The 22,411-nt window shown below is 45.0% G+C and overlaps 1 protein-coding gene across 1 annotated transcript in view; it reads left to right on the top strand.

Moving 5' to 3' along the window:
- The first annotated feature begins 839 nt into the window (after nt 1-839).
- The window catches only part of glrx3 (glutaredoxin 3), a 33,867-nt gene continuing 12,295 nt past the window's right edge, over nt 840-22,411 (top strand). Inside the window, exons 1-6 of the mRNA XM_072479168.1 lie at nt 840-987; nt 7,922-8,030; nt 13,018-13,092; nt 16,375-16,546; nt 21,161-21,333; nt 22,332-22,393. Of these exons, the coding sequence (XP_072335269.1) occupies nt 920-987; nt 7,922-8,030; nt 13,018-13,092; nt 16,375-16,546; nt 21,161-21,333; nt 22,332-22,393 (659 nt within the window). The 5' untranslated portion in view covers nt 840-919. The remainder of the gene's footprint in view (nt 988-7,921; nt 8,031-13,017; nt 13,093-16,374; nt 16,547-21,160; nt 21,334-22,331; nt 22,394-22,411) is intronic.

The following is a 22,411-nucleotide window of genomic DNA, read 5'->3' as shown; positions in this document are numbered from 1 at the left end:
TTTGGCCCCATATCTAAGGAAAGATATAATGGCATTGGAGGCAGTCCAGAAAAGGTTCACCAGGTTGATCCTGGGTATGGAGGGATTTTCTTATGAGGAGAGATTGAGTAAGTTTGGCCTGTACTCATTGGATTTTTGAAGAATGAGTAGACCTTATTGAAAGAAAGGATTGTCAGGGGCTTGACAAGATAGATACTGAGTTTGTTTCTCCTTGTCGGAGAGTCTAGGACTAGAGGGCATAATCACAAAGTAAGGGGTCATACATTGAGGGTGGGCTGGTTTAGCACAGTGGGCTAAAGCGCTGGCTTATAATGCAGAACACAGACAGCAGCGCGGGTTCAATTCCCGTACCAGTCTCCCTGAACAGGCGCCAGAATGTGGTGACTACGGGCTTTTCACAGTAACTTCATTGAAGCCTACTTGTGACAATAAGTGATTATCTTTATTTAAAACAGTTGAGAGAGGATTTCTTCTTTCAGAGGGTAGTGAATCATTGGAATTCTTGGCTGCAGAGGTTGGGCCATTAGTGTGTTCAAGGCTGAGATAAACAGATGTTTAATCACTGAAGAATCATACGTTTACGGGGATAAGGAAGCTCCCTCTTCCAAATTCAAGTAATTAAAATAGAAGTCATTCCGTTGTAATTGTTTATATTGCAAAAGGAGAAACAATGTCTCCGCTGATTAAACAGGAGCAAAGCGGCAGCATATCAACTAAAATACTTCTTAAAACACGCACAGGCAAAGAGTTTTACAGCACACAACTGGAAATGGGAGTATCAGAACTGGAGGATGTCTCTGCAATGGGGCGGGGTTCGGAGGAAGGGGGCGGGGTTCGGAGGAAGGGGGCGGGCCAGGCAGCAGGAATCAATCGCAGTCGCTGCGGGCAATCGATGCGCCACTAGCGTGGTCTGGTAATCATGGCGGCGGCGATGGTGGTAGCGGAGACGGCGAAGCAATTCCAGGAGGTGCTGGAAAAAGCCAAAAGGTAAGCAGGCCGGGGCCCGGAGCTGGCAGAGTGTATACCTCCCGTTTTTGTCGGGATGATGGAATCGGAGGCTGGCCGGTGTGCGGGCCTTGATTCTCACTCGTTGAGGGGGGCCTAGGGGCTTTCTTCCTGTCAGGCTTTGCAACCGAAATCAGGCAGCAGTAAAAAAACAGAAAATGTTGGAGAAAATCAACCTTTGTGTGGAGAAAGAAGCAGCGTTAACGTTTGGTGTCCCCATGACTTCTTCAGAGCTGAGGAGGGGTAGAAACGTGATGGGTTATATCGTTGGGAGAGAAGGTGGCATAGGATAGCTGCATCAGCAATTGTGTGACAATGTTGGGGGCAAGGGATGTGAAAGCTAGGAGTGCCTGCGACCTCAGCAAATTGCTGTCTGAGGGAGGAAGGAGAAAAAGGGTTTAATTGAAAAAATCCTCTGGAATACCTGACAATTGTCTTACTTTTGAAAAGAAGTGGGTCGTAGAGAAACTGGCAGTCACTCTCATCCTCCTGCACCTCCATCCTAACATGTTTAACTGGCTCAGTCGGGTGAATTCTTTGTACGTGTATTTTGAGTCATTAGGTTGTAAGGCGTATTACACAGATGGTAAAATGAGGAAGCCAGCTCGGTCATTCAGTTTGTGTAGGTAATTATCCTCCGTGCAAGTAACAGTGGCCCCAATGTCACCTGCTCGCCCTGTTCCTTGAGTAGGAAAGGATGTGGGGAAGCATGAAATACAATTAGATGCTACTAAATTTATATTTAAAAGCCTGGGGAAGAAATTTACTTATGTGAATCTATGTTAAGTCTTTAGGTCTTGGAAAGTATAGGATTTGGCATGACAAAATCACTGAGATCAATTAACCAAAATGTGGCTAATTTGCTAAAATTGTGATCTCCTATGATTTTTTTTCTTGTTACTCGGTCAGTAATGTACTTTGAAGAGTCATTTGATCATATTCTGCCATTTGCAACCAAAACAAGAATAAAGTATTTAGGTGCTTCTCTTCTAACCAGCACGGAATATTCTCCACTTGCCTGAATGAGTGCAACTCCAACAACACTCAAGAAGCTTGACACCATACAAAGCAGCCCACTTGATTGACAACTCATCCACTAGTGTAGATGTTTACTACCTCCAACACGAACACACAGGAGGGGTAGAAACGTGATGAGTTGTATAGTTAGGAGAGGAGAAAATGGCATAGGGTAGCAGCAGCAATTGTGTGACCAGGATGAGAGCAAGGAATGTGAAAGCCAGAAGTGCTTGTGACAAGATGCACTGCAGCAACTCACCAAGGCTGCTTTGACAGCAATAATAGACGATTGGACATAGGAGCAAAATTAGGCCATTCAATATGGCTATTTTTACCATCCCTTGACAAGTCTTTCATTCCAGGGATTATTCTTGTGAACCTCCTCTGGACCTTCTCCAAGGCCAGCACATACACACATGGGCAGTACGGTAGCACAGTGGATAGAATTGTGGCTTCACAGCGTCAGGGTCCCAGGTTCGATTCCCCGCTGGGTCACTGCCTGTGCGGAGTTTGCACGTTCTCCCCGTGTCTGCGTGGGTTTTCTCCGGTTTACTCCCACAGTCCAAAGATGTGCAGGTTAGGTGGATTGGCCATGCTAAATTGCCCTTAGTGTCCAAAAAGATTAGGAGGAGTTGTTGGGTTACGGGGAGAGGGTGGAAATGAGGGCTTAAGTGGATTGGTGCAGACTCGATGGGCCAAAATGGCCTCCTTCTGTACTGTATGCTCTATGTTCTATCCTTCCTCCGATACGAGGCTCAAAACTGCTCAAAAAAATCCCAAATGGAATCCAGAGCCTTAACCTTAAGAGAATCCTGAACTAGGACTCCTAAGTCCCTTTTATGCTCTGATTTCTGAAACTTTTTCCCATTTAGAAAATAGTCTATGCCTCTATTCTTCCTACCAAAGTGCATAACCTCACACTTTTCCACATTGTATTCCATTTGCCACTTTGTCCACTCTCCTAGCCTTGACAGGTCCTTCTGCAAATTCCCTGCTTCCTCAATACTACCTGTCCCTCTGCATAACTTTGTATCATCTGCAAATTTAGCAACAATGCCCTCAGTTTCAACTCTACTAGTAACATCCTCGAAGGATTCCAGTAGCTTCATCAAGCATGATTTCCCCTTCATAAATCCATGCTGACTCTGTTCAAACCTGTCACTGTTTTCTAAGTGCTCAGCTATAAAATCTTGATAATAGATTCTAGAATTGTCCCCACTCCCGACATCGGGCTTACTTGTCTATAATTCCATGTTTTTTCTCTACCTCCCTTTTTAAATAGTGGAGTTACATTAGCTACCCTCCAATCTGTAGGAAATGTTCCAGAGTCTATAAAATCCTGGAAGATGACCACCAATGCATCCATTACTTTTAGAGCCACTTCCTTAAATACTCTGGGATGTAGATTATCAGACCCTGGGGATTTATCAGCCTTCAATCCCATCAATTTCCCCAAACCATTTCTCTACTAATATTGATCTCCTTCAGTTCGTCCATCTCACTAAACCTTGCGTTCCACAATATTTTTGGTATCTGATTTATGCCCTCATTTGTGAAGACAGAACCAAATTGTGTGTTTAGTTGTTCAGCCATTTCTTTGTCCTCCATTATACATTCTCCTGTTTCCGACTGTAAGGGACCTGCATTTATCTTCGCCAATCTATTTCTCCTCACTTACCTGTAGAAACTTTTACAGTCAGTTTTTATGTTCCCTGCAAGCTGAATCTCGTGCTCTATTTTGCCCTTCTTAATCAATCCCTTGGTCCTTCTTTGCTGAATTCTAAACTGCCCTCAAACCTCAGACCTATTATTTTTCTTGGTCAATTTGTATGCTTTTTCCTTGGATCGAATACTATCTCTAATTTCCTTTGTAAACCATGGATTGGCCACCTTTCCTATTCTACTTTTGTGCCAGACGGGAATAAACAATTGTTGCAGTTCGCCCATGCACTCCTTGAATGTTTGCCATTTCCTATCCACTGTCATCCCTTTTAAGTAACATTTCCCAATCGATCAAAGCCAACTGAAGCCACATGTCATCATAGTTTCCTTAATTAAGACTCAGGATCCTATTCTCAGAATCAACTACTTCATATTATAGTCGCTCACCCCCAAGGGGTCCCGCAAAACTAGATTGCCAATGATTCCTTTTTCAATATATAATAATCTTTATTGTCACAAGTAGGCTAACATTAACACGGCAATTAAGTTACTGTGAAAAGCCGCTAGTCGCCACATTCTAGCGCCGGTATGGGTACACAGAGATAAAATTCAGATTGTCCAACTTCCCCAAGAGCACGTCTTTCGGGACTTGTGGGAGGAAACCCACGCAGGCACGGAGGGCGGGATTCTGTGATCCTGAGGCTAAGTGTTGACGCTGTTGCGTTTCTCGACGGTGTCAACACGGCCTCAGGATCAGCAATTCTGGCCCAGCATGGCACCAAAGCGGTTCACGCCGCTCCAGCTGCTGATCCCGGCGTCAAATGGGCACCGCGGGATCCGCGCATGCGTAGTGGCACCGGCGCCAACGCACACATGCGCAGTGGCACCAGCACCAACGCGCGCATGCGCAGTGGCACCGGCACCAACGCGCGCATGCGCAGTGGCTTCCTTTAATGCGCTGGCCCCAACGCACCATGGCGCAGGACTACAGGGGCTGGCGCGGAAGAAAGGAAGCCGCCAGACAGAGAGGCCGGCCCGCCGATTGGTGAGTCCCGATCGCGGGCCAGGCCACAGCGGAGGACCCCCTCCCCACCCCTCCTGCCCCTTCGCCCCCTTGTCCCCTCCCCCTTCACTCCCTCCCCCCTTCACTCCCTCCCCCCTTCACTCCCTCCCCCCTTCACTCCCTCCCCCCTTCACTCCCTCCCCCCTTCACTCCCTCCCCCCTTCACTCCCTCCCCCCTTCACTCCCTCCCCCCTTCACCCCCTCCCCCCTTCACCCCCTCCCCCCTTCACCCCCTCCCCCCTTCACCCCCTCCCCCCTTCACTCCCTCCCCCCTTCACTCCCTCCCCCCTTCACTCCCTCCCCCCTTCACTCCCTCCCCCCTTCACTCCCTCCCCCCCTTCACTCCCTCCCCCCTTCACCCCCTCCCCCCTTCACCCCCTCCCCCTTCACCCCCTCCTCCCTTCACCCCCTCCCCCCTTCACCACCTCCCCCTTCACCCCCTCCCCCTTCACCCCCTCCCCCCTTCACCCCCTCCCCCCTTCACCCCCTCCCCCCTTCACCCCCTCCCCCCTTCACCCCCTCCCCCCTTCACCCCCTCCCCCCTTCACCCCCTCCCCCCTTCACCCCCTCCCCCCTTCACCCCCTCCCCCCTTCACCCCCTTAGCCCCCTCCCCCCTTAGCCCCCTCCCCCCTTAGCCCCCTCCCCCCTTAGCCCCCTCGCAACCCTTCAGCCCCTTGGCCCCCCTTCAGCCCCTTGGCCCCCCTTCAGCCCCTTGGCCCCCCTTCGGCCCCTTGGCCCCCCTTCGGCCCCTTGGCCCCCCTTCGGCCCCTTGGCCCCCCTTCGGCCCCTTGGCCCCCCTTCGGCCCCTTGGCCCCCCTTCGGCCCCTTGGCCCCCCTTCGGCCCCTTGGCCCCCCTTCGGCCCCTTGGCCCCCCTTCGGCCCCTTGGCCCCCCTTCGGCCCCTTGGCCCCCCCTTCGGCCCCTTGGCCCCCCTTCGGCCCCTTGGCCCCCCTTCGGCCCCTTGGCCCCCCTTCGGCCCCTTGGCCCCCCTTCGGCCCCTTGGCCCCCCTTCGGCCCCTTGGCCCCCCTTCGGCCCCTTGGCCCCCCTTCGGCCCCTTGGCCCCCCTTCGGCCCCTTGGCCCCCCTTCGGCCCCTTGGCCCCCCTTCGGCCCCTTGGCCCCCCTTCGGCCCCTTGGCCCCCCTTCGGCCCCTTGGCCCCCCTTCGGCCCCTTGGCCCCCCTTCGGCCCCTTGGCCCCCCTTCGGCCCCTTGGCCCCCCTTCGGCCCCTCTTCTCTCTCCCCCCTCTTCTCTCTCCCCCCTCTTCTCTCTCCCCCCTCTTCTCTCTCCCCCCTCTTCTCTCTCCCCCCTCTTCTCTCTCCCCCCTCTTCTCTCTCCCCCCTCTTCTCTCTCCCCCTCTCTTCTCTCTCTCCCCCCTCTCTTCTCTCTCTCCCCCCTCTCTTCTCTCTCCCCCCCTCTCTTCTCTCTCCCCCCCCTCTCTTCTCTCTCCCCCCTCTCTTCTCTCTCCCCCCCTCTCTTCTCTCTCCCCCCCTCTCTTCTCTCTCCCCCCCTCTCTTCTCTCTCCCCCCCTCTCTTCTCTCTCCCCCCCTCTCTTCTCTCTCCCCCCCTCTCTTCTCTCTGCCTCCCCCCTTCCTTCCCCCTCCTTTCCCCCCCACCCTCCCCCCCCCATTACACAGTATCCAGTCTAGGATGGCCTGTTCTCTAGTTGGTTCCTCACCATATTGGTCCAGAAAACCGTGGTATACACTTCAGGGAGTCCTCCTCGATAGTATAGTGGCTAATTTGATTTCCCTGATCTATATGCAAATTAAAATCACCCAGAATTACGTGCTATGGCCTATCCTTAGAAGTACAATTTGACCAGGGTTCTGATTTAATGTCTCAAATTTTCCAGAACACAATTTGTAGTTTAGTTATTGAAGAATTAAAATCAACCACCTATCACACACAAACTCCGGCAACGGGCAGCACGGTGGTGCAGTGGTCAGCACTGCTGCCTCACAGCTCTGAGGACTCTGGTTCGATCCCGGCCCCGGGTCATTGTCCGTTTTGAGTTTCCACATTCTCCTCATGTTTGTGTGCGTCTCCCGCCCACAACCCAAAAAGATGTGCAGGGTAGGTGGATTGGCCACTTTAAATTGCCCCTTAATTGGAAAAAAGAATAATTGGGTACTCTTAAGTTTAAAAAAAAAAAAAAACAACAAACAAACTCCGGCAACTTTAAAGTGATATCATCAGATGCCAAGATCATGATTAGGGCCTAAAGCCATGAATATCCAAGAGATTGGGACAAGGGATTGGATTTTTTAACTATTTACTAATCAATCTTTCGGCACAGTCTTAAAAAGAAAAAAAAACATTGCAGTTCTGATCTAGTGTCTTAGCCACTGTTGGGGCCTGACAAGGTGTCCATAACGCTATGGATACTGCACCCCAGAAAGGATGTATTAACCTTGGTAGGACTCGGTGGACAGCAGATACATCAGAATGTGAATAGGTCTAGAAGAGTCATGATTGGCCAGGTTACGTCGACTAAACCTGTATTCCCTTGAGTGTAGAAGATTAATGTGTGATATAGTTGAGGTGTTTAAATTTATTAAATGATAGGGTAGGTAGAGAGCAACCATCTTCTTTGGTGGGGGAGTCTAGAACAAGAGAGCTTACTTGAACCAATGTGGCCGAATTAAGTTAATGTACAAGTCAACCATGATCTAAATGAATGGAGGAATAGACTCAGGTCGACACTGAATGGCCTACTTCTGTTCCTGTGGTCATGGCTACTTGTGTGAATGACATTTAAGGTCAGCTAGCACAGAATTACAAATGGTGGGAGTGCAATATAAAAATTCTATAGTCCTGAGAGTAAACGCAAAACTACAACCATTGACAATTAGGCAACTTGGCCATTAATCCATTTATATATTACACAATTACTGCTAATTATGTTGAGGTTTGATTTAATATATTTTAACGAGTCAAAATGACCACGGTGAATCAAAACTTTTCATCAAAGCTCAAATAAAATGTCCAAGTTTGTTGTGCTGCATAGAGTTGTAGAAAACTTGGTGGTTTCATTAAAATGAAACTTGAACCTCTGCGCACATTTATATGGTGCAGTTGAGTTTCAATATATTGAAAAATGAACAAAGTGCCAAGATCTGACCTTCTGATATCTGGACATTAAAGTTTATTTAAAAAAATGTTTCCTTTCTTTAGGTCACTGGTTGTGGTCCATTTTTGGGCACCATGGGCTCCACAGTGTTTGCAAATGAATGAAGTCATGACCGAACTGTCCAAAGAATATCCACATGTCATATTTGTGAAGGTAATTTTCCTAATTATTTTGCAATGTAGCCAGCAACAAGTGATGCACATGGTGAATGACTAACAAAGGTTAGTAATACATCCAAGTCTGCTGATGGCACAAAACAGTGCAAAGGTGAGGATGTTAAGAGGCTTCAAGGTGATTTAGGCAAGTTGAGTGAGTGGGCAAATATGTGACAGATGTAGGGTGGATAAATGTGAAGTTGTCCACTTTGGACAGAGAAACAAGGCAAATGGAAAGTTGGTCTGCATTGCAAGGGGACTTAAGAACAGGAGCTAGGATTTCTTGCTGCGGCTGTAGCGGGCCTTGGTGAGACCACCACTGCTGAATGCAGCGAAGGTTCACCAGACTGATTCCTGGGTTGGCAGCATTGTCATATGAGGAGAGATTGAGTCGACTGAGCCTGTATTCACTGGAATTTAGAAGAATGAGAGGGTATATAATTGAAATGTATAAAATTCTGGCAGGGATGGACAGACTGGATGCAGGGCCAGGGGCTCTAGAAGCAATGGATCACAGTCTCAGGATACAGGATGGCCAACTGGACTGAAATGAGGAAAGAATTCTTCAATTAGAGGGTGGTGAACCTGTCGAATTCTCTACCATCTCTTCCACCGAAGGCTGGGGCCAAGTTATTGAATACATTTAAAAAGTAACTAGATAGATTTCTGGACTGGAGAGGGGGAAGATTATGCCTGGAGTATGGCATTGAGATAGAGGATCAGACATGATCATGTTGAATGTGTCGCAGGCTCAAAGGGCCAAATGGCCTACTGCTCCTATTTTCTACATTTCTCTGAATTAGAAGGTGGAAAAATAAAATGCACCTGTTTTTAACTGAAGTTCTCGCTATGAGAATGGCTGAAAAACAGCTATTTGGCCGAATCTCAATTTTCAGTTCTTCCTGCCTAGCTTCATAGACATTTCAAATGAGTGGGGAGACTGAACTAATCTTAATAGGATGGGGCAGATAGTACTAAAGTGAAAGGGCAGCATGGTAGCACAGTGGTTAGCATAGTTGCTTCACAGCTCCACGGTCCCAGGTTGGATTCCCAGCTTGGGTCACTGTCTGTGCGGAGTCTGCACGTTCTCCCGTGTCTGCATGGGTTTCCTCCGGGCGCTCGGGTTTTCTCCCGCAGTCCAAAGATGTGCAGGTTAGGTGGATTGGCCATGCTAAATTGCCCTTAGTGTCTAAAAGGTGGGGTGGGATTACTGGGTTACGGGAATAGGGTGGAGGTGTGGGCTTGGGTAGGGTGCTCTTTTCAAGGGCTGGTGCAGCTTCGATGAGCTGAATGGCCTCCTGCACTGTAAATTCTATGATTCTATGCCAATTGCTATGTGAATGGTTTGGAGTTGGAATATTTGTATGCAAATGTACATAGCTTTTAAAAGAAATAAAACCAAGGAACTAATGACACTAATTAGAATGAAAGGATGTAATGATGTAACCTGAGCTGAATTTTATGTGCCCCATGCAAGGTGTTTTCAGTGGGGGAGGGACATGTAAAATCCTCAAGTGTGGTTGAGGGAGTGTGGGAGGAGGTGGTGTTGGGCATGTGTTGAAATTGGCTGTCTGCCCACTGTATTTAAATTAATAGTCGAGGGTTAATTGAGGGTGTTGACAAACCAGCTGAACCTGATAACAGGCCGTCCATGCCATATTACAGTTGGAGTGGGCAGTCGGGCGGTGGAGGGGACGGAGAGCAGATCCTTTTGGAAAAACTTTCCAACAGGGAAGGGAGAGAAAAGTTTGCATTGATGGTGATGGAGTCTTTGTGCGTTCAGTTGACAAATAATGGATGGCATCATGTTTAAAGTGCATGGTAGACCACAGAATTATTCAAAGATAATTATGGCTGGGATCTGTTGGGAATGTAGAGAATTTTGCATTACAAATAGCCGAGGACTTTATCCTGCAATGTCACATGATCATATTCAAATCCCCTTTTCAAAATTTCTCTCTATCTAACTAGAACCCAGTTTCCCTTGGTTTCTGTGGCTATGACTCATCTTTCATTCTCACTCCACAGTATAAATATTTCCCACTTTCTCTGTCTGTTAGCTTTGACAAAGGGTCATTGGACTCTAAACTCTTTTCTCTCCCTGCAGATGCTGCCAGACCTGCTGAGATTTTCCAGCATTTTCTCTTTCGTTTCAGATTCCAGCATCCGCAGTAATTTGCTTTTATCTCGAAGCTTAGTGGTTCCATCTGTTTTGCTGCCTTGGATCTTCTTGTCTGATCTTACCGTATTCATGTCACACTCCGATGGAGTTGTGATGTAGTGAAGAGCAAGCTTCATATTTTTATACTTTCTTTTCCTCCTTGGTGGTATAAGAGTACTGTCCTCAGCAGAAGTACCGCTCATGATCTGGACTCCCTATTTGGCTTTGCAACAGATAAGAACTTGCAGTATACAAGCTGAATTTAGCTACATCCTGTGTGGTAATACCTGCAGCAGTTGTGGTACTGACTTTTTAAAATCTGGGAATTTGTAGGCTGGCATCAGAATGTTGCAGAATCCTAACTGGTTAACTGACTTGCTTTGGTGAAGAGAATCTGCCACCCCTATTGAGTCTGGGCTACACTTGACACCAGATTCACCTCCTGATTGACTTCATGTCCTTTTGAGAGCAATAAATATGTACCGTACACATCCCAAGATACTTTTTTAAAATCAATCCCTTAATCATGAGCCCTCTTGTAGTGAAAGCCTTACTCTGCCCCAAAGGACAACTGAGCATGAAATGTATAACCAAAAATGGCTATTGAGGATGGCACTTATAACATTTAAAAGGGAATTAGATAGAATTTTGAAAAGGGAACATGTAAAAGGACACTGGAAAAAGACAGGGAAATTTGATTGGAACAGATAGTGTCAGTTGAAGAGAGTGCACAGGCTCATGGTTGAACAATCAATTATAATCCGCGCTTCTATGAAACTTGCTATCGTCCAGTCTATGGAGTCATAATTATTGTTCCAGCTACAATTTTTTATATCCATGTTTCACATGAGCAAGAGATTAGGAAAAGGGAGAGTTGTCCTTGAAATCTTTATGTTCTCCATTTGAGTTTTATTACCTCGTAAAATAAAAAATTACATAAATATAGAATCTAAATCTTAATTAGATCACATTGAAACTTGATACATGCATAGTCAGGTTAATACTGTCTACGATGCCAGAAGATTCTTAGATCTTTACAGCTGCCATTTTTAAAAATAAAGAAATCTGAGTAATAAAACAAATCATTTTTACTACATTTTTAATTTTATGAAATATAAATATTAATTTATTAGATCAAGGCACAAAATAATGTTTTAATCTGCTAATATACTGGGAGATGTATCCATGTGGTAGCAGGTAAGTGATCTAGCATCTAAAATTAATGTTTTGAAGCCGTAAAAATGTCCCATCAATAAACTATACGTTAATTGAAAGTTGGACAAAATAATGTGTGTGTAAACTTAAATTCTCCAATTTCTTCAGGCCAGTGTCTTATCCTTCATCCTCCATAAAGTCTTAACTATTTACAAAATGCATCTTGACGCCATGTCTGCCGAGTGTGCAGTTTTGTTTACAACTCACTGTTGTTCGATTGATTGAGCTGTTTCACAATAAAGGCGCGCAGATACAAAAATATTACTAAAAATAGGTGTTTGGTTATTGAAAAAATTACAGTTTCATGGAACACATTATCTTGCTAATATTTCTGGCAGAGACGAGAACCAACCAAACCTTTTATAATTGATCTGGCTGTTTTATCCTTAAAATGTTCATTCTGGCTAAACTAAAATGTACTGCATACCACCTGCATTACTGTGTAGCGAATTTCAGTTATAATGGCCGGGATTCTCCCCTACCCGGCGGCACGGGGGTCCCGGCGGGATGGAGTGGTGGGAATCACTCCGGCGTCGGGCCGCCTAAACGTTGCGGATTTCTCCGCACCTTTAGGGGCCAAGCCCTCACCTTGAGGGGCTAGGCCCGCGACGGAGTGGTTGGCCGGCCGGTGGGAAAGGCCTTTGATGCCACGCCAGCTAGGGCCGAAGGGTCTCCGCCGGCCGGCGGAAGTTTGCGCATGTGCGGGAGCGTCAGCGGCTGCTGACGTCATCCCCGCGCATGCACGGGGGGGGGGGGGGGGGGGGGGGTCACTTCCGCATCGGCCATCGCGGAGGCTATGGCCGAGGCAGAAGGAAAAGAATGCCCCCACGGCACAGGCCCGCCCGCGGATCGGTGGGCCCCGATCGCGGGCCTGGCCACCGTGGGAGCATCTCCCGGGGCCAGATCGCCCCTCGCTCCCCCCAGGACCCCGGAGCCCGCCCATGCCGCCAGTCCTGCCGGTAAGGTAGGTGGTTTGATTCACGCTGGCGGGACTGGCATGACAGCAGTGGGACTTCGGCCCATCGCAGACCGGACAATCGCCGGGGTGGGGGGTGGGGGGGGGGGGGCGCCGACTGGCGCGCCACGATTCCCGCCCCCGCCGAATTTTCGGTGCCGGAGAATTCAGTGGCCGGCGGGGGCAGGATTCACGCTGCCTGCCCCCCCCCCCCCCCCCCCCCCTGTGATTCTCCAACCCGGCGGGGGGTCGGAGAATCCCTCCCAACGTATGGCCCCTTTGGAATTTGTCAAAACAAAATATATTGCTAAAGGCAAAAAACACTTTCCACATCTAGTAATCAAGAATTTATAAGTTTTCAAGAATCGAAAGTGGTTTTTAAACCCAATCTCCAAAAGTGGCCTGAAGACACTGAAATGTGTACAAAAGTGAAACCTTTGGGCCTGTTCCAACATTATGAAAGTTGTCTAAACTCAGAATCTTGGCGACTCAAGGCATTGCATCGGTTTGAAGACTTTTCTTTACATTGTAATTATTTGTTTTGTATATAAAATGTTTAACATTTGCAGATATAATATTGCCATTGTCATATAAAGAACATTAATTGTTTTAGCTTCAAATTGATATTAACTTTCAGTCATGGTATTATTATAGCTTGAAGCTGAATCTGTTCCAGAGGTTTCTGAAAAATACGAGATTAGTTCGGTGCCTACTTTCTTGTTTTTTAAGGTAAGATTTTATTGTGGTACGCAATCTAAAAATCAGACCCTTTTGAAGAAGCAAAACACTAGTTGGATTGTTTCTATTTTTATGTTGCCATAGAAGCCAGCTGTTAAACTGCCTGAATTTTACAGTGACAAGAATCTTGACTAGACTTGAAGTGTATAAATAATTTATTGTGATATCTGTCTTTGAAAATATTTCTTGAAATCCAGTTTCATGACTTTTCACATAGTGAAGAAATATTTGTATGCTAATTGTAATTTTTTACAGATACAATTTCCAAATATGTTTTGTAAGAATGCAATGAGTTGAGCAATATTTATCCGGAGCATTCCTGTAATCTTTAAATTGGATTAATTTTACAAATCTGCAGGATTTACTGAGTGACCATCTCTTGTTTTGTATGTTTTTGAATGGGAAAAGTATTCCAGAAATCAAAGTTTGTACCTGTTGCTAGTACAAGGATTTCTGTATAAAAGCTGGGATTTTAAAATAGGTTTGATTTATATGTTGGTTGACAGTCAGCAAAATATTTTCAATTGGTTAAAAGGATAATTCTAAAATTTTCATACCTCCTGCTTTTTCTTCCATACAATCACGACTGCATGATCTGAATTAAGGTGATGACTTTGTCAGTAATTCAAATTATTTTAAAAATGCACTATGACTGTATGGTTAGCCACTTTTGATCTGGCTTTTAAAGATGTTATGGGAAGTGGAGACATTACACATGAACATACAAAAATGCGAGCAGCAAAACTTGGGACTTAAGAGAAGGCCCTTTCAGCCTGCTCTGCTTTTGATGAGATCATGGCTGATTTGGTTTTGGTCTCAACTACACCTTCCTATCTGCCTTCCATAACCCTAGACTCCCTTGTCTATTAAAAATTTATCAAACTCCACCTTGAATAAATTAAATGACCCAGCCTCCACTGCGTTCTAGAGAAGAGAATTCTGCAGACTAATGACCCTCTGGGAGAACCAAATTATCATCCTCCTCTATCCTAAAGGAGAGACCTCATATTCTTGAACAGTGTCCTCTGCTCTATACCACAGAGAGCAAAATCCTTTGAGAATCCACTCTCTCAAGTCCCCATAGGATCTGCTTCAATAAGGTCACCTCTCATTCTTCTAAACTCCAATGGGTAGAGGCCCAACCTGATCAACCTACTTGATAAGATCAGCCCTTCATTCCAGGAATGAGTCAAGCAAACCTCTGATTGCTTTTACCACAATTGTATTATTTTTCAAATACGGAAACCAATATGTACACCGTACTCCAGAGGTCTCACCCAGGCCCTTGTTTGCTGCAGTAAAATTTCCTTACTTTTATATTCCATTTCCTTTGCATTAAACACCATCATTACGTTCACTTTCCCAATTGCTTGCTGTACCTGCATACTAACATTTTGTCCAGAATTTTGTAAACCCCACCCTGCGGGTTCGGATTTTTCTTGTATCACAAACATCTGAAATTACTCTTTGTTTAAATAGTATACTGCTTTTCTATTATTGCCAAAGTGGACACAATCATATTTTCCCACATTATACTCCATCTGCCAAATTTTTGCCCACTCACTTAATCTGTTTGTATCACTTGTGTGGACTCTTTACCTCGCCTTGACAACTTACTTTCCTATCGATTTTGTGTTATTGGCAAATTTAGCTGCAAAACATTTGGTTTCCTTATCCAAGTCATTGATGTAGGTTATAAATAGTTTGGGGAGCCGGCCTCAACTGCTCCCTTTGACACTCCAGCTTTCCAACTTGGAAAATATCCATTTATCCCTATTATTGGCTTCCTGTTGGCCAACCAATCCTTTATCCATACTAATATGTTACCACCTACATCACCTGCTCTTACCTTGTGTAGTAACCTTTGGTGTGGCACATTATCAAATGCCTTTTGGAAATCCAAGTACATCACATCAACAGGTTCCCCTTTGTCCACCTAGCTTGTTACTTCCTCAAGAACTCTAATAATTACACACTATTTACCTTTCACAAGACCATGTTAACTCTGCCTGATCCAATTCTGATGTCCTAAATATCCTGCAATAACCTAAATAATGGAGATTGAATGGATTCTAGTTATTTCCTTTTGACAGATGTTGGGCAACATCCTGGTTTCCGTCTCCTTTCTTGAATTAAGGTGTTACATTTGCTATTTTTCAATCCACTAGGATCCTTCTGAAACATGAGGAATTTTGGAAAGTTAGAACCAATGGTTCTACTATCTCTGCAACCACTTATTTTCAACCCTATAATGTATGCCAGTTGATCCTAGGGATTTGTCAGCCTTTAGGTCTGATAGTTTTCTCACCTTTTCCCTGGTGCGGGTGATTTTTTTAAGTTCCTCCCTCCCTATCACCTCTTGTATCTTTGGAAAGTTTTCTGAATCTTCTACAATGAAGACTGACTCAAAATACATGTTCAATGCTTCTACTATTTCATTGTTTGTCATGATCAATTTCCCAGATACTTTTTCTGGGGAATTGAGAAATCTTGCTGAATTGGGAAACCCTATTGGGCTATTGAGCCAGTCCTCTGCACTCATGGTACAACTGATGAGTGTGATTTTCCCCATGCCCCTTGCTTGCCAGAAGCCCTGCTATTTATACTTAAAGTACTAATTTAATTTGGAGCTCTGATACTACCAGCTTTTCAAGCCTTTAGAAAATTAAATCAAGAAGGTGTAGCTGAGATAAAAATGCTCAAGAGCTCATAATTGATACTTTAATTTTCTCTTTGGTGTTGATTGATGTTATAGTCTGCCAGATTATTATTGGCTGGGGTCTAATGGCAATCCCTTAGTGAGTATGAGCCCACCTGCATAAATGGAGCTGGTCAGTGTGGAACCAGCCAGATGAGAGAGCAGTGGTGGAGTACTGCTGTTGTCTATATGTAATTGTAAATAAAGTTATTTCTTTTCGATTCGACAAACTCGTGTGGATTCTTCGTGGCCCTCACAAAAATGGACCTTCTGTAAATTCCTATCTCTTTTTGTTTTAGTACAGAATTTTAATATCTAAAACTAGATTGTGACGCTTCCATTTTTGTTATTGTTCTCAATTTCTGTATTGTACTGTGTTTGTAAACCATTTAAAATGGTGATCGGAGTCTTTGATATGCTGGTGGCCAAGATGAGTGTTACGGCTGTGCTATTTCTGCTGGAAGTAGATTTTCTTGCCTTAAGTACAATTCTAATTATTCATGTTTCCGTGTCACTGATTTTGCCTTACTCCATTCGTGGCTTTTATTTAATCAAAATACACATGTTTGCTTCAGAACTGTCAGAAGGTTGACAGAGTAGATGGTGCCCATGCTCCTGATTTAACCAAGAAAGTTCAACAGCATGGTGAGACTGCGAAACAAGACCTGAATGACCAACTGAGAAAACTTCTAAATTCTGCACCTTGTCTGTTATTTATGAAGGGAACTCCTCAAGAACCTCGGTGTGGTAAGGATTATTCAATTTAAAAAATGTACTTGAGCGGTTTTGTTAATTTTTACTACCTTCAAATGGCAGGAATACTGTTCAACTCCTAAATAGTAAACCTACTTACAACCTACTAGCCTGGGATCCACCGGCCTTGATTGATTTTCCATCCTCACCAGGAAGGCTGCAGCCGGGCTCTGGCCAGTGCTGGTCCACGCAAACATGGACCAGACGGAACGGCACCCGAGGGGCCTCCCGGGCCTCCGAGATCCCTGGGTGGTCAGGGTCGGTGCGGGTGGCACCCCGGCCCTCCCTCTGGAACACGGGCACCACGTGTTGCTCTCTTTATTTGGTTCTAAATATTTCGGTCAATATGGTCGCATTCCTTAATTTTAATTACGTTTGCTTTAGAGTCGCCAGGTATCTTTCGATACCGCCACAAGGTTCAAACTCAAATACTGATCAAAGAGACGGTACACCAGTTAGTTAGTTCAAAGTCAATACTATTTATTTACACACACACCAATATTTACTCATGCACGAAATACTACAGACTAAACGATCACTACTGCTAAAGCCTATACTTAGCTTCGGGCTCCTACTCAGTCAGAGAAACAATGGCCATTGTTCGGATCTGAGGCTGCTGGGGTCGAATTGGTGAAGGGGAACAGCTAAGGTCGTCCGTCTGGTAGCGAGCGCTGACCTTGGACTTAATTGCTTCTGGTGTAGCTGGTGGAAGGGTCTCTCCGCTTTGAGAGTCCATTCCAAGAGAGCGATTCTCTCTCGGGGCCTTCTTCTACCCGAAGGGGTTTCGCGCACTTTTGGGCGGGCCTTGAACTTGGCCCCAATCAATTGGGCCATATCTCGATCACTTGTGTTGATCCTGACTAATAAAGGGGTGGGTGCCCTGATGGCTGGGTGTGTCCTAGGTGTCCGTTGGCCTGGCTTTGTTTGTGCTTTCGGTTTGGGGAACTGGCGCCGTGAGGTCTGGAGACAGATCGGCTACTTGAGTATCCCCCTTTGTTCCCGGAGATGAGCCATCGAGATACTAATGGACCTACAGTTTCAGTCTCATCTGGGAGCTGCGGTTCCAATACACGGACATGCTCTGTGCCTGCTTGCTTTCTTAGCATTGTCCATAGTTCCCTGCAATCTTTGCAAACATCCATTTTGTATTCTGGAAGTGGCCATCCCAGAAGACTACACATGGCACTGCACAGGTGACACTGCCAAGGCCGGGAGGGAGGAGGGGCCATGAAATGAGTGTGGGTAAGGGGTTAGTACTCATGTGTGGGAGGAGACATTGCCCATTGGTGGGGGTGACCCACAAGCTCACTTCTGAGATCGGGGCACCCGATCTAAGTTGAGCTCCCAGTGCTAAAAACAGGTTCCGCAAGTGTGTGCGAAACCGGCGAGAAACTCCCCTGGGCTCAAAAACGTGACTTGGTATCATTGAATAGTGGTGGGGAATTTGCCGTCAGAGCCGGCGGGAAGCTCCCTAAAAAACCCCACCACAAATTAACTCGGAAATATTTGGGGAGAATCGCGCCCTATCATCTCCAACAAGATAGAATCTAACAATCTCCCCAAGACATTTGATGGTATTGCCATTGCTGATCTCCAACTGTCAACATCCTAGAGGTTACCACTAACCAGAAACTGGACATAACCAGTCATATAAATACTTGTGGTTACAAGAGCAGGTCAGAGACTGGAAATTCTGAAGCGAGTAATCACCTGACTCTCCAAAGCCTGTCCATAATCTACAAGGCACAATTCAGGAATGTGACTGCATACTCCAGTTGCCTGGATGAATGTGGCTCCCAACACCACTCTAGAAGCTCCAGGACTCAGGACCATCTAGAACAAAGCAGTCTGCCTAATCGGCACTCCTTCTACCACCTTAAAGATTCACTCACCCCACCACCAATGGCAGCAGTGTGTGAAATATACAAGATGCAGTGCAGCAACTCACTACAGAGTCTTTGACACCACCTTCCAAACCCACAGTTTCTATTATTTAGAAGGACAAGGGCAGCAGATGCTTGGAATGTGTTGCTGAATGATTCTCTCTTTATTTGGCTCTGAATATGGCGGTCAATATGGTCGCCTTCCTTAATTATAATTACGTTTGCTCTAGAGTCGCCAGGTATCTTTCGATACCGCCACAAGGCTCAAACCGAATACTGATCAAAGACTCGATACACCAGTTAGTTAGTTCAAAGTCAAATGCTTATTTATTTACACACACAGTTAAATATACTCATGCACAAATACTACAGGCTAAACTATCACTGCTGCTAAAGCCTATACTTAGCTTCGGGCACCCACTCAGTCAGAGGAACAATGGCTGTTGTTCGGTTCTGAGGCTGCTGGGGTCGAAGTGGTGAAGGGGAACAGCTAAGGTCGTCTGTCTGGTAGCGTGCGTTGACCTTGGACTTACTTGTTCTGGTGCAGTCTCTCCTCGGTGAGAGCCGGAGCTAAGAGAGCGATTCTCTCTTGGGGGTTCCTTCTTATACCCAAAGCGGCTTCGCGCACTTTTGGGCGGGCGTTGAACTTGGTCCCAATCAATTGGCCCGTTTCTCGATCGTTCCTATCGATTTCATCCAATAAAGGGGTGGGTGCCCTGATGGCTGGGCGTGTCCTAGGCGGCCGTTGGCCTGCTTTGTTTCGGTCTCCTCTGGCGCCGGGGTGTCTGCTTTAGTATCGGTTACTCAAATGTTACTCTTTTGTTCCCGGAGATGGGCCATTAGTATGCTAATGGGCCTACAGTTTTGGTCTTGTCTGGGAGCTGCGGCTCCATTAAAGCGACAAACCCTGAACCTGCTTGTTTTCTCAGTATTGTCCCTGCAATCTTTGCAAAGTGTCCATTTTGTAATCGGGAAGTGGCCATCCCAGATGACTACAAATGCCATCACCTGAAAGATTCCATCCAAGCCACACACCATCCAAACTTGGAACTATATTGCTGTGCTTTCACTTGTCACCTACATCAAAATCTTGCGAATCCCTAACATCGCTTTGGGTGCACCCGCCCAGATGTACTGCAGCAGCTCAAAAAGGCAGCTCACCACCAGCTTCTCTAGGACAATTAGGGATGGGCAAAAAATGCTGGCCTTGTCAGTGACACCCACATCCCATGAAAGGACCAAAAAACGTTTTTGTTTGTGTTTTGATGTAAATACTTGGTTCAAATGTGTTGTGTACCTTTTACTTGGAGCATTTCAGTCATTAATTTTTTTTGTTATGAGAGTAGAGGTAAATTTTCCTTCATTAAATGTTGACACATGTTCCCGTATTTAGGTTTTTAACTATAGTACCACAAACCTGTGTGTGTGTGCACAGCACCCAGTAAAGTTCTTTAATATTATTGCTTGGTAGTATGGAGCTTGAAAATTGCTGAAAAGAGAGTGATTTGCCAAAGCTTTTCGAAGTGTACTCATTCGGACAATTGCAAGAATACCAAATTTTAAATGATCACAACAATTTATACCACTGGAGAAAAGAGTGCTGGTTGGCAAATCAATTCTGATTGGTTGAGGAGTTAGCAATATTCTGTAACATTGAAAACTGTTTTCAGTTTGTTTATGAGTGTAGTAAAGTGACATTTGCTACCTTGTCGTGACCAGGGAGACACCTTGTTGAGTTCATATTCGAGTGATCAAAATCCACTAGGACAGGGCAGCACAGTGGCACAGTGGTTAGTACTGCTGCCTCATGGTGCCGAGGTTCCAGGTTCGATCCCGGCCCTGGGTCACTGTCCGTGTGGAGTTTGTACATTCTCCCCGTGTTTGCGTGGGTTTCGTCCCCACAACCCAAAGATGTGCAGAGAAGGTGGATTGGCCACGCTAAATTGCCCCTTGATTGGAAAAAAATGAATTCGGTACTCTGAATTTAAAAAGGAAATCCACTAGGACTAGTGATAATTTAACAAAGTGTAACAAATTACAAGCTCCAGACTTGACTGAAAAGAAAACTGAAGTGCCTGCCTCCAAATTATGTTGCAATGTCCCTTAATTTTTGTTTACCGTTTGCAGTGCATAATGCTAATTGCTTCCAGTATAAAAACATTTTGACATAGTCCAAAGAGAAGTAGAAGTTACAGGGACCTTGTAATTGACAAACAATAAATATACTTGTATAATAGCCCCCTGTCCACTATTGCTGTCCACTATTGCTGTGGCAATGTTACTAATTTGGTTTAAGTTGGTTAATATCACTGTTAAATTAATGTGAAGAAAAATGTCAAAACAAGAAAGAAATGGTTAATCCTCAAAATTATCTTTGAGGTATTTTCTCCATTTTTTTGAGTCAACTCCGTATTTAAAGTTGTTTATATATTCCTTGTTCTAATTATTTTTAATTGTGGTACTTTTTCTTTTTAAAATTTATGTATACCCTACAAACATGCAAGCTTTCCAGCGTAGTACAGGTGACTGCCTTGATCCCACATTATATTGTTGGGTCTTTCATGGTGGATATGATTCTAGTACAGCCACCAGGTCGTGATCTCCCTCCAGGTCAATTGTGTTTATGCATCATAATGCTGTTAATTGTAATGCAGCAAAAAAATAGGCCTCAAAAATGGCCCCATGACCCTGCATCCATCCTTATCTAATTTCTTTTATTTGACAGGCTTCAGCAGAAAGATTGTGGAAATTCTCAACGAACGTAATATTCGTTTTTGCACCTTTGATATTCTTTCTGATGAAGATGTGCGTCAGGGACTAAAAGTTTACTCTAACTGGCCTACATATCCTCAACTGTACATGAATGGCGAACTGGTGGGAGGGTTTGATATTGTAAAGGTTAGTATTGTAATATTTGGGTGGTCTTGGAGAAAATGTAGATGCTTTGCAGCTTTTTACTGAATCCAAGGGAAGAGCAGATGCAAGGATTATTGGTGGGATAAAATGTAGCAGCAGGCTAAGGGATAATTAGCCTAAGAATGAAATGTGCAACATTTCTGAAGTCCTTGGCTCAGTACAAAGAATCTTGAGCAGACCATATCGGAAGCATAACTATAATTTTGTCAATAAATTGCCAGCTATTCAGGAGGGTAATTTGACAGATGCGTGTATTGAAAGGTAATCAATTGTTGTCTAAAACGATTATTATACTTTTGCACAATAGACAGGCTGTGACAAGAATGCAGCCACGATGTTCAGCAATCTGACCCCAAGAGCCTAAAATACATCATGAGATACCCACTGAAATTTAGTTTAATGCTCTGAACTTCACAAACTAAATTGTGATGGCATAAGTGAACTGTTAAAGTTACACGATGACCATATATGGCCAATATAATTACCATAAAAGGTTAAAAAAAGCTCTGGCTCTCTCACTTCGGGAAACAGCATTTTAACGAAGTCAAGTATCCCATGAGTGAGTTTGCAGTCAATGCTTAATTACAGCTTGTATTGAAGTAGGTATGATTAAACATTTCTTAAACTGTATTAATGTAGTGTCTAATTAAACTTGTCTTTTGACAAGTTTTGATAATTAGCCTAAGAATGAAATGTGCAACATTTCTGAAGTCCTTGGCTCAGTACAAAGAATCTTGAGCAGACCATATCGGAAGCATAACTATAATTTTGTCAATAAATTGCCAGCTATTCAGGAGGGTACTGCAAACTCACTCATGGGATACTTGACTTCGTTAAAATGCTGTTTCCCGAAAACTTGTCTTTTGACTAATGAAGCAATATGCTGGATATACCTATCAAGTTACATTGAACTAAAACCAGCTAACATTCATTTGTTGGCTTTTTTAAGCATCAATACTAATCCCCTGACTCTCTTCTAGGAGCTAGCTGAGACGGGAGAACTAGAAAAAACTTGTCATACAGAAATGGGACTGGAACATAGGTAAAATAATAAACATAG

The sequence above is a fragment of the Scyliorhinus torazame genome, chromosome 16 (genome assembly GCF_047496885.1).
Source record: "Scyliorhinus torazame isolate Kashiwa2021f chromosome 16, sScyTor2.1, whole genome shotgun sequence".
Taxonomy (NCBI): Eukaryota; Metazoa; Chordata; class Chondrichthyes; order Carcharhiniformes; family Scyliorhinidae; genus Scyliorhinus; species Scyliorhinus torazame.
The sequence above is the reverse complement of the archived record's forward strand: the minus strand, read 5'-3'. Positions and strand labels throughout refer to the sequence as shown.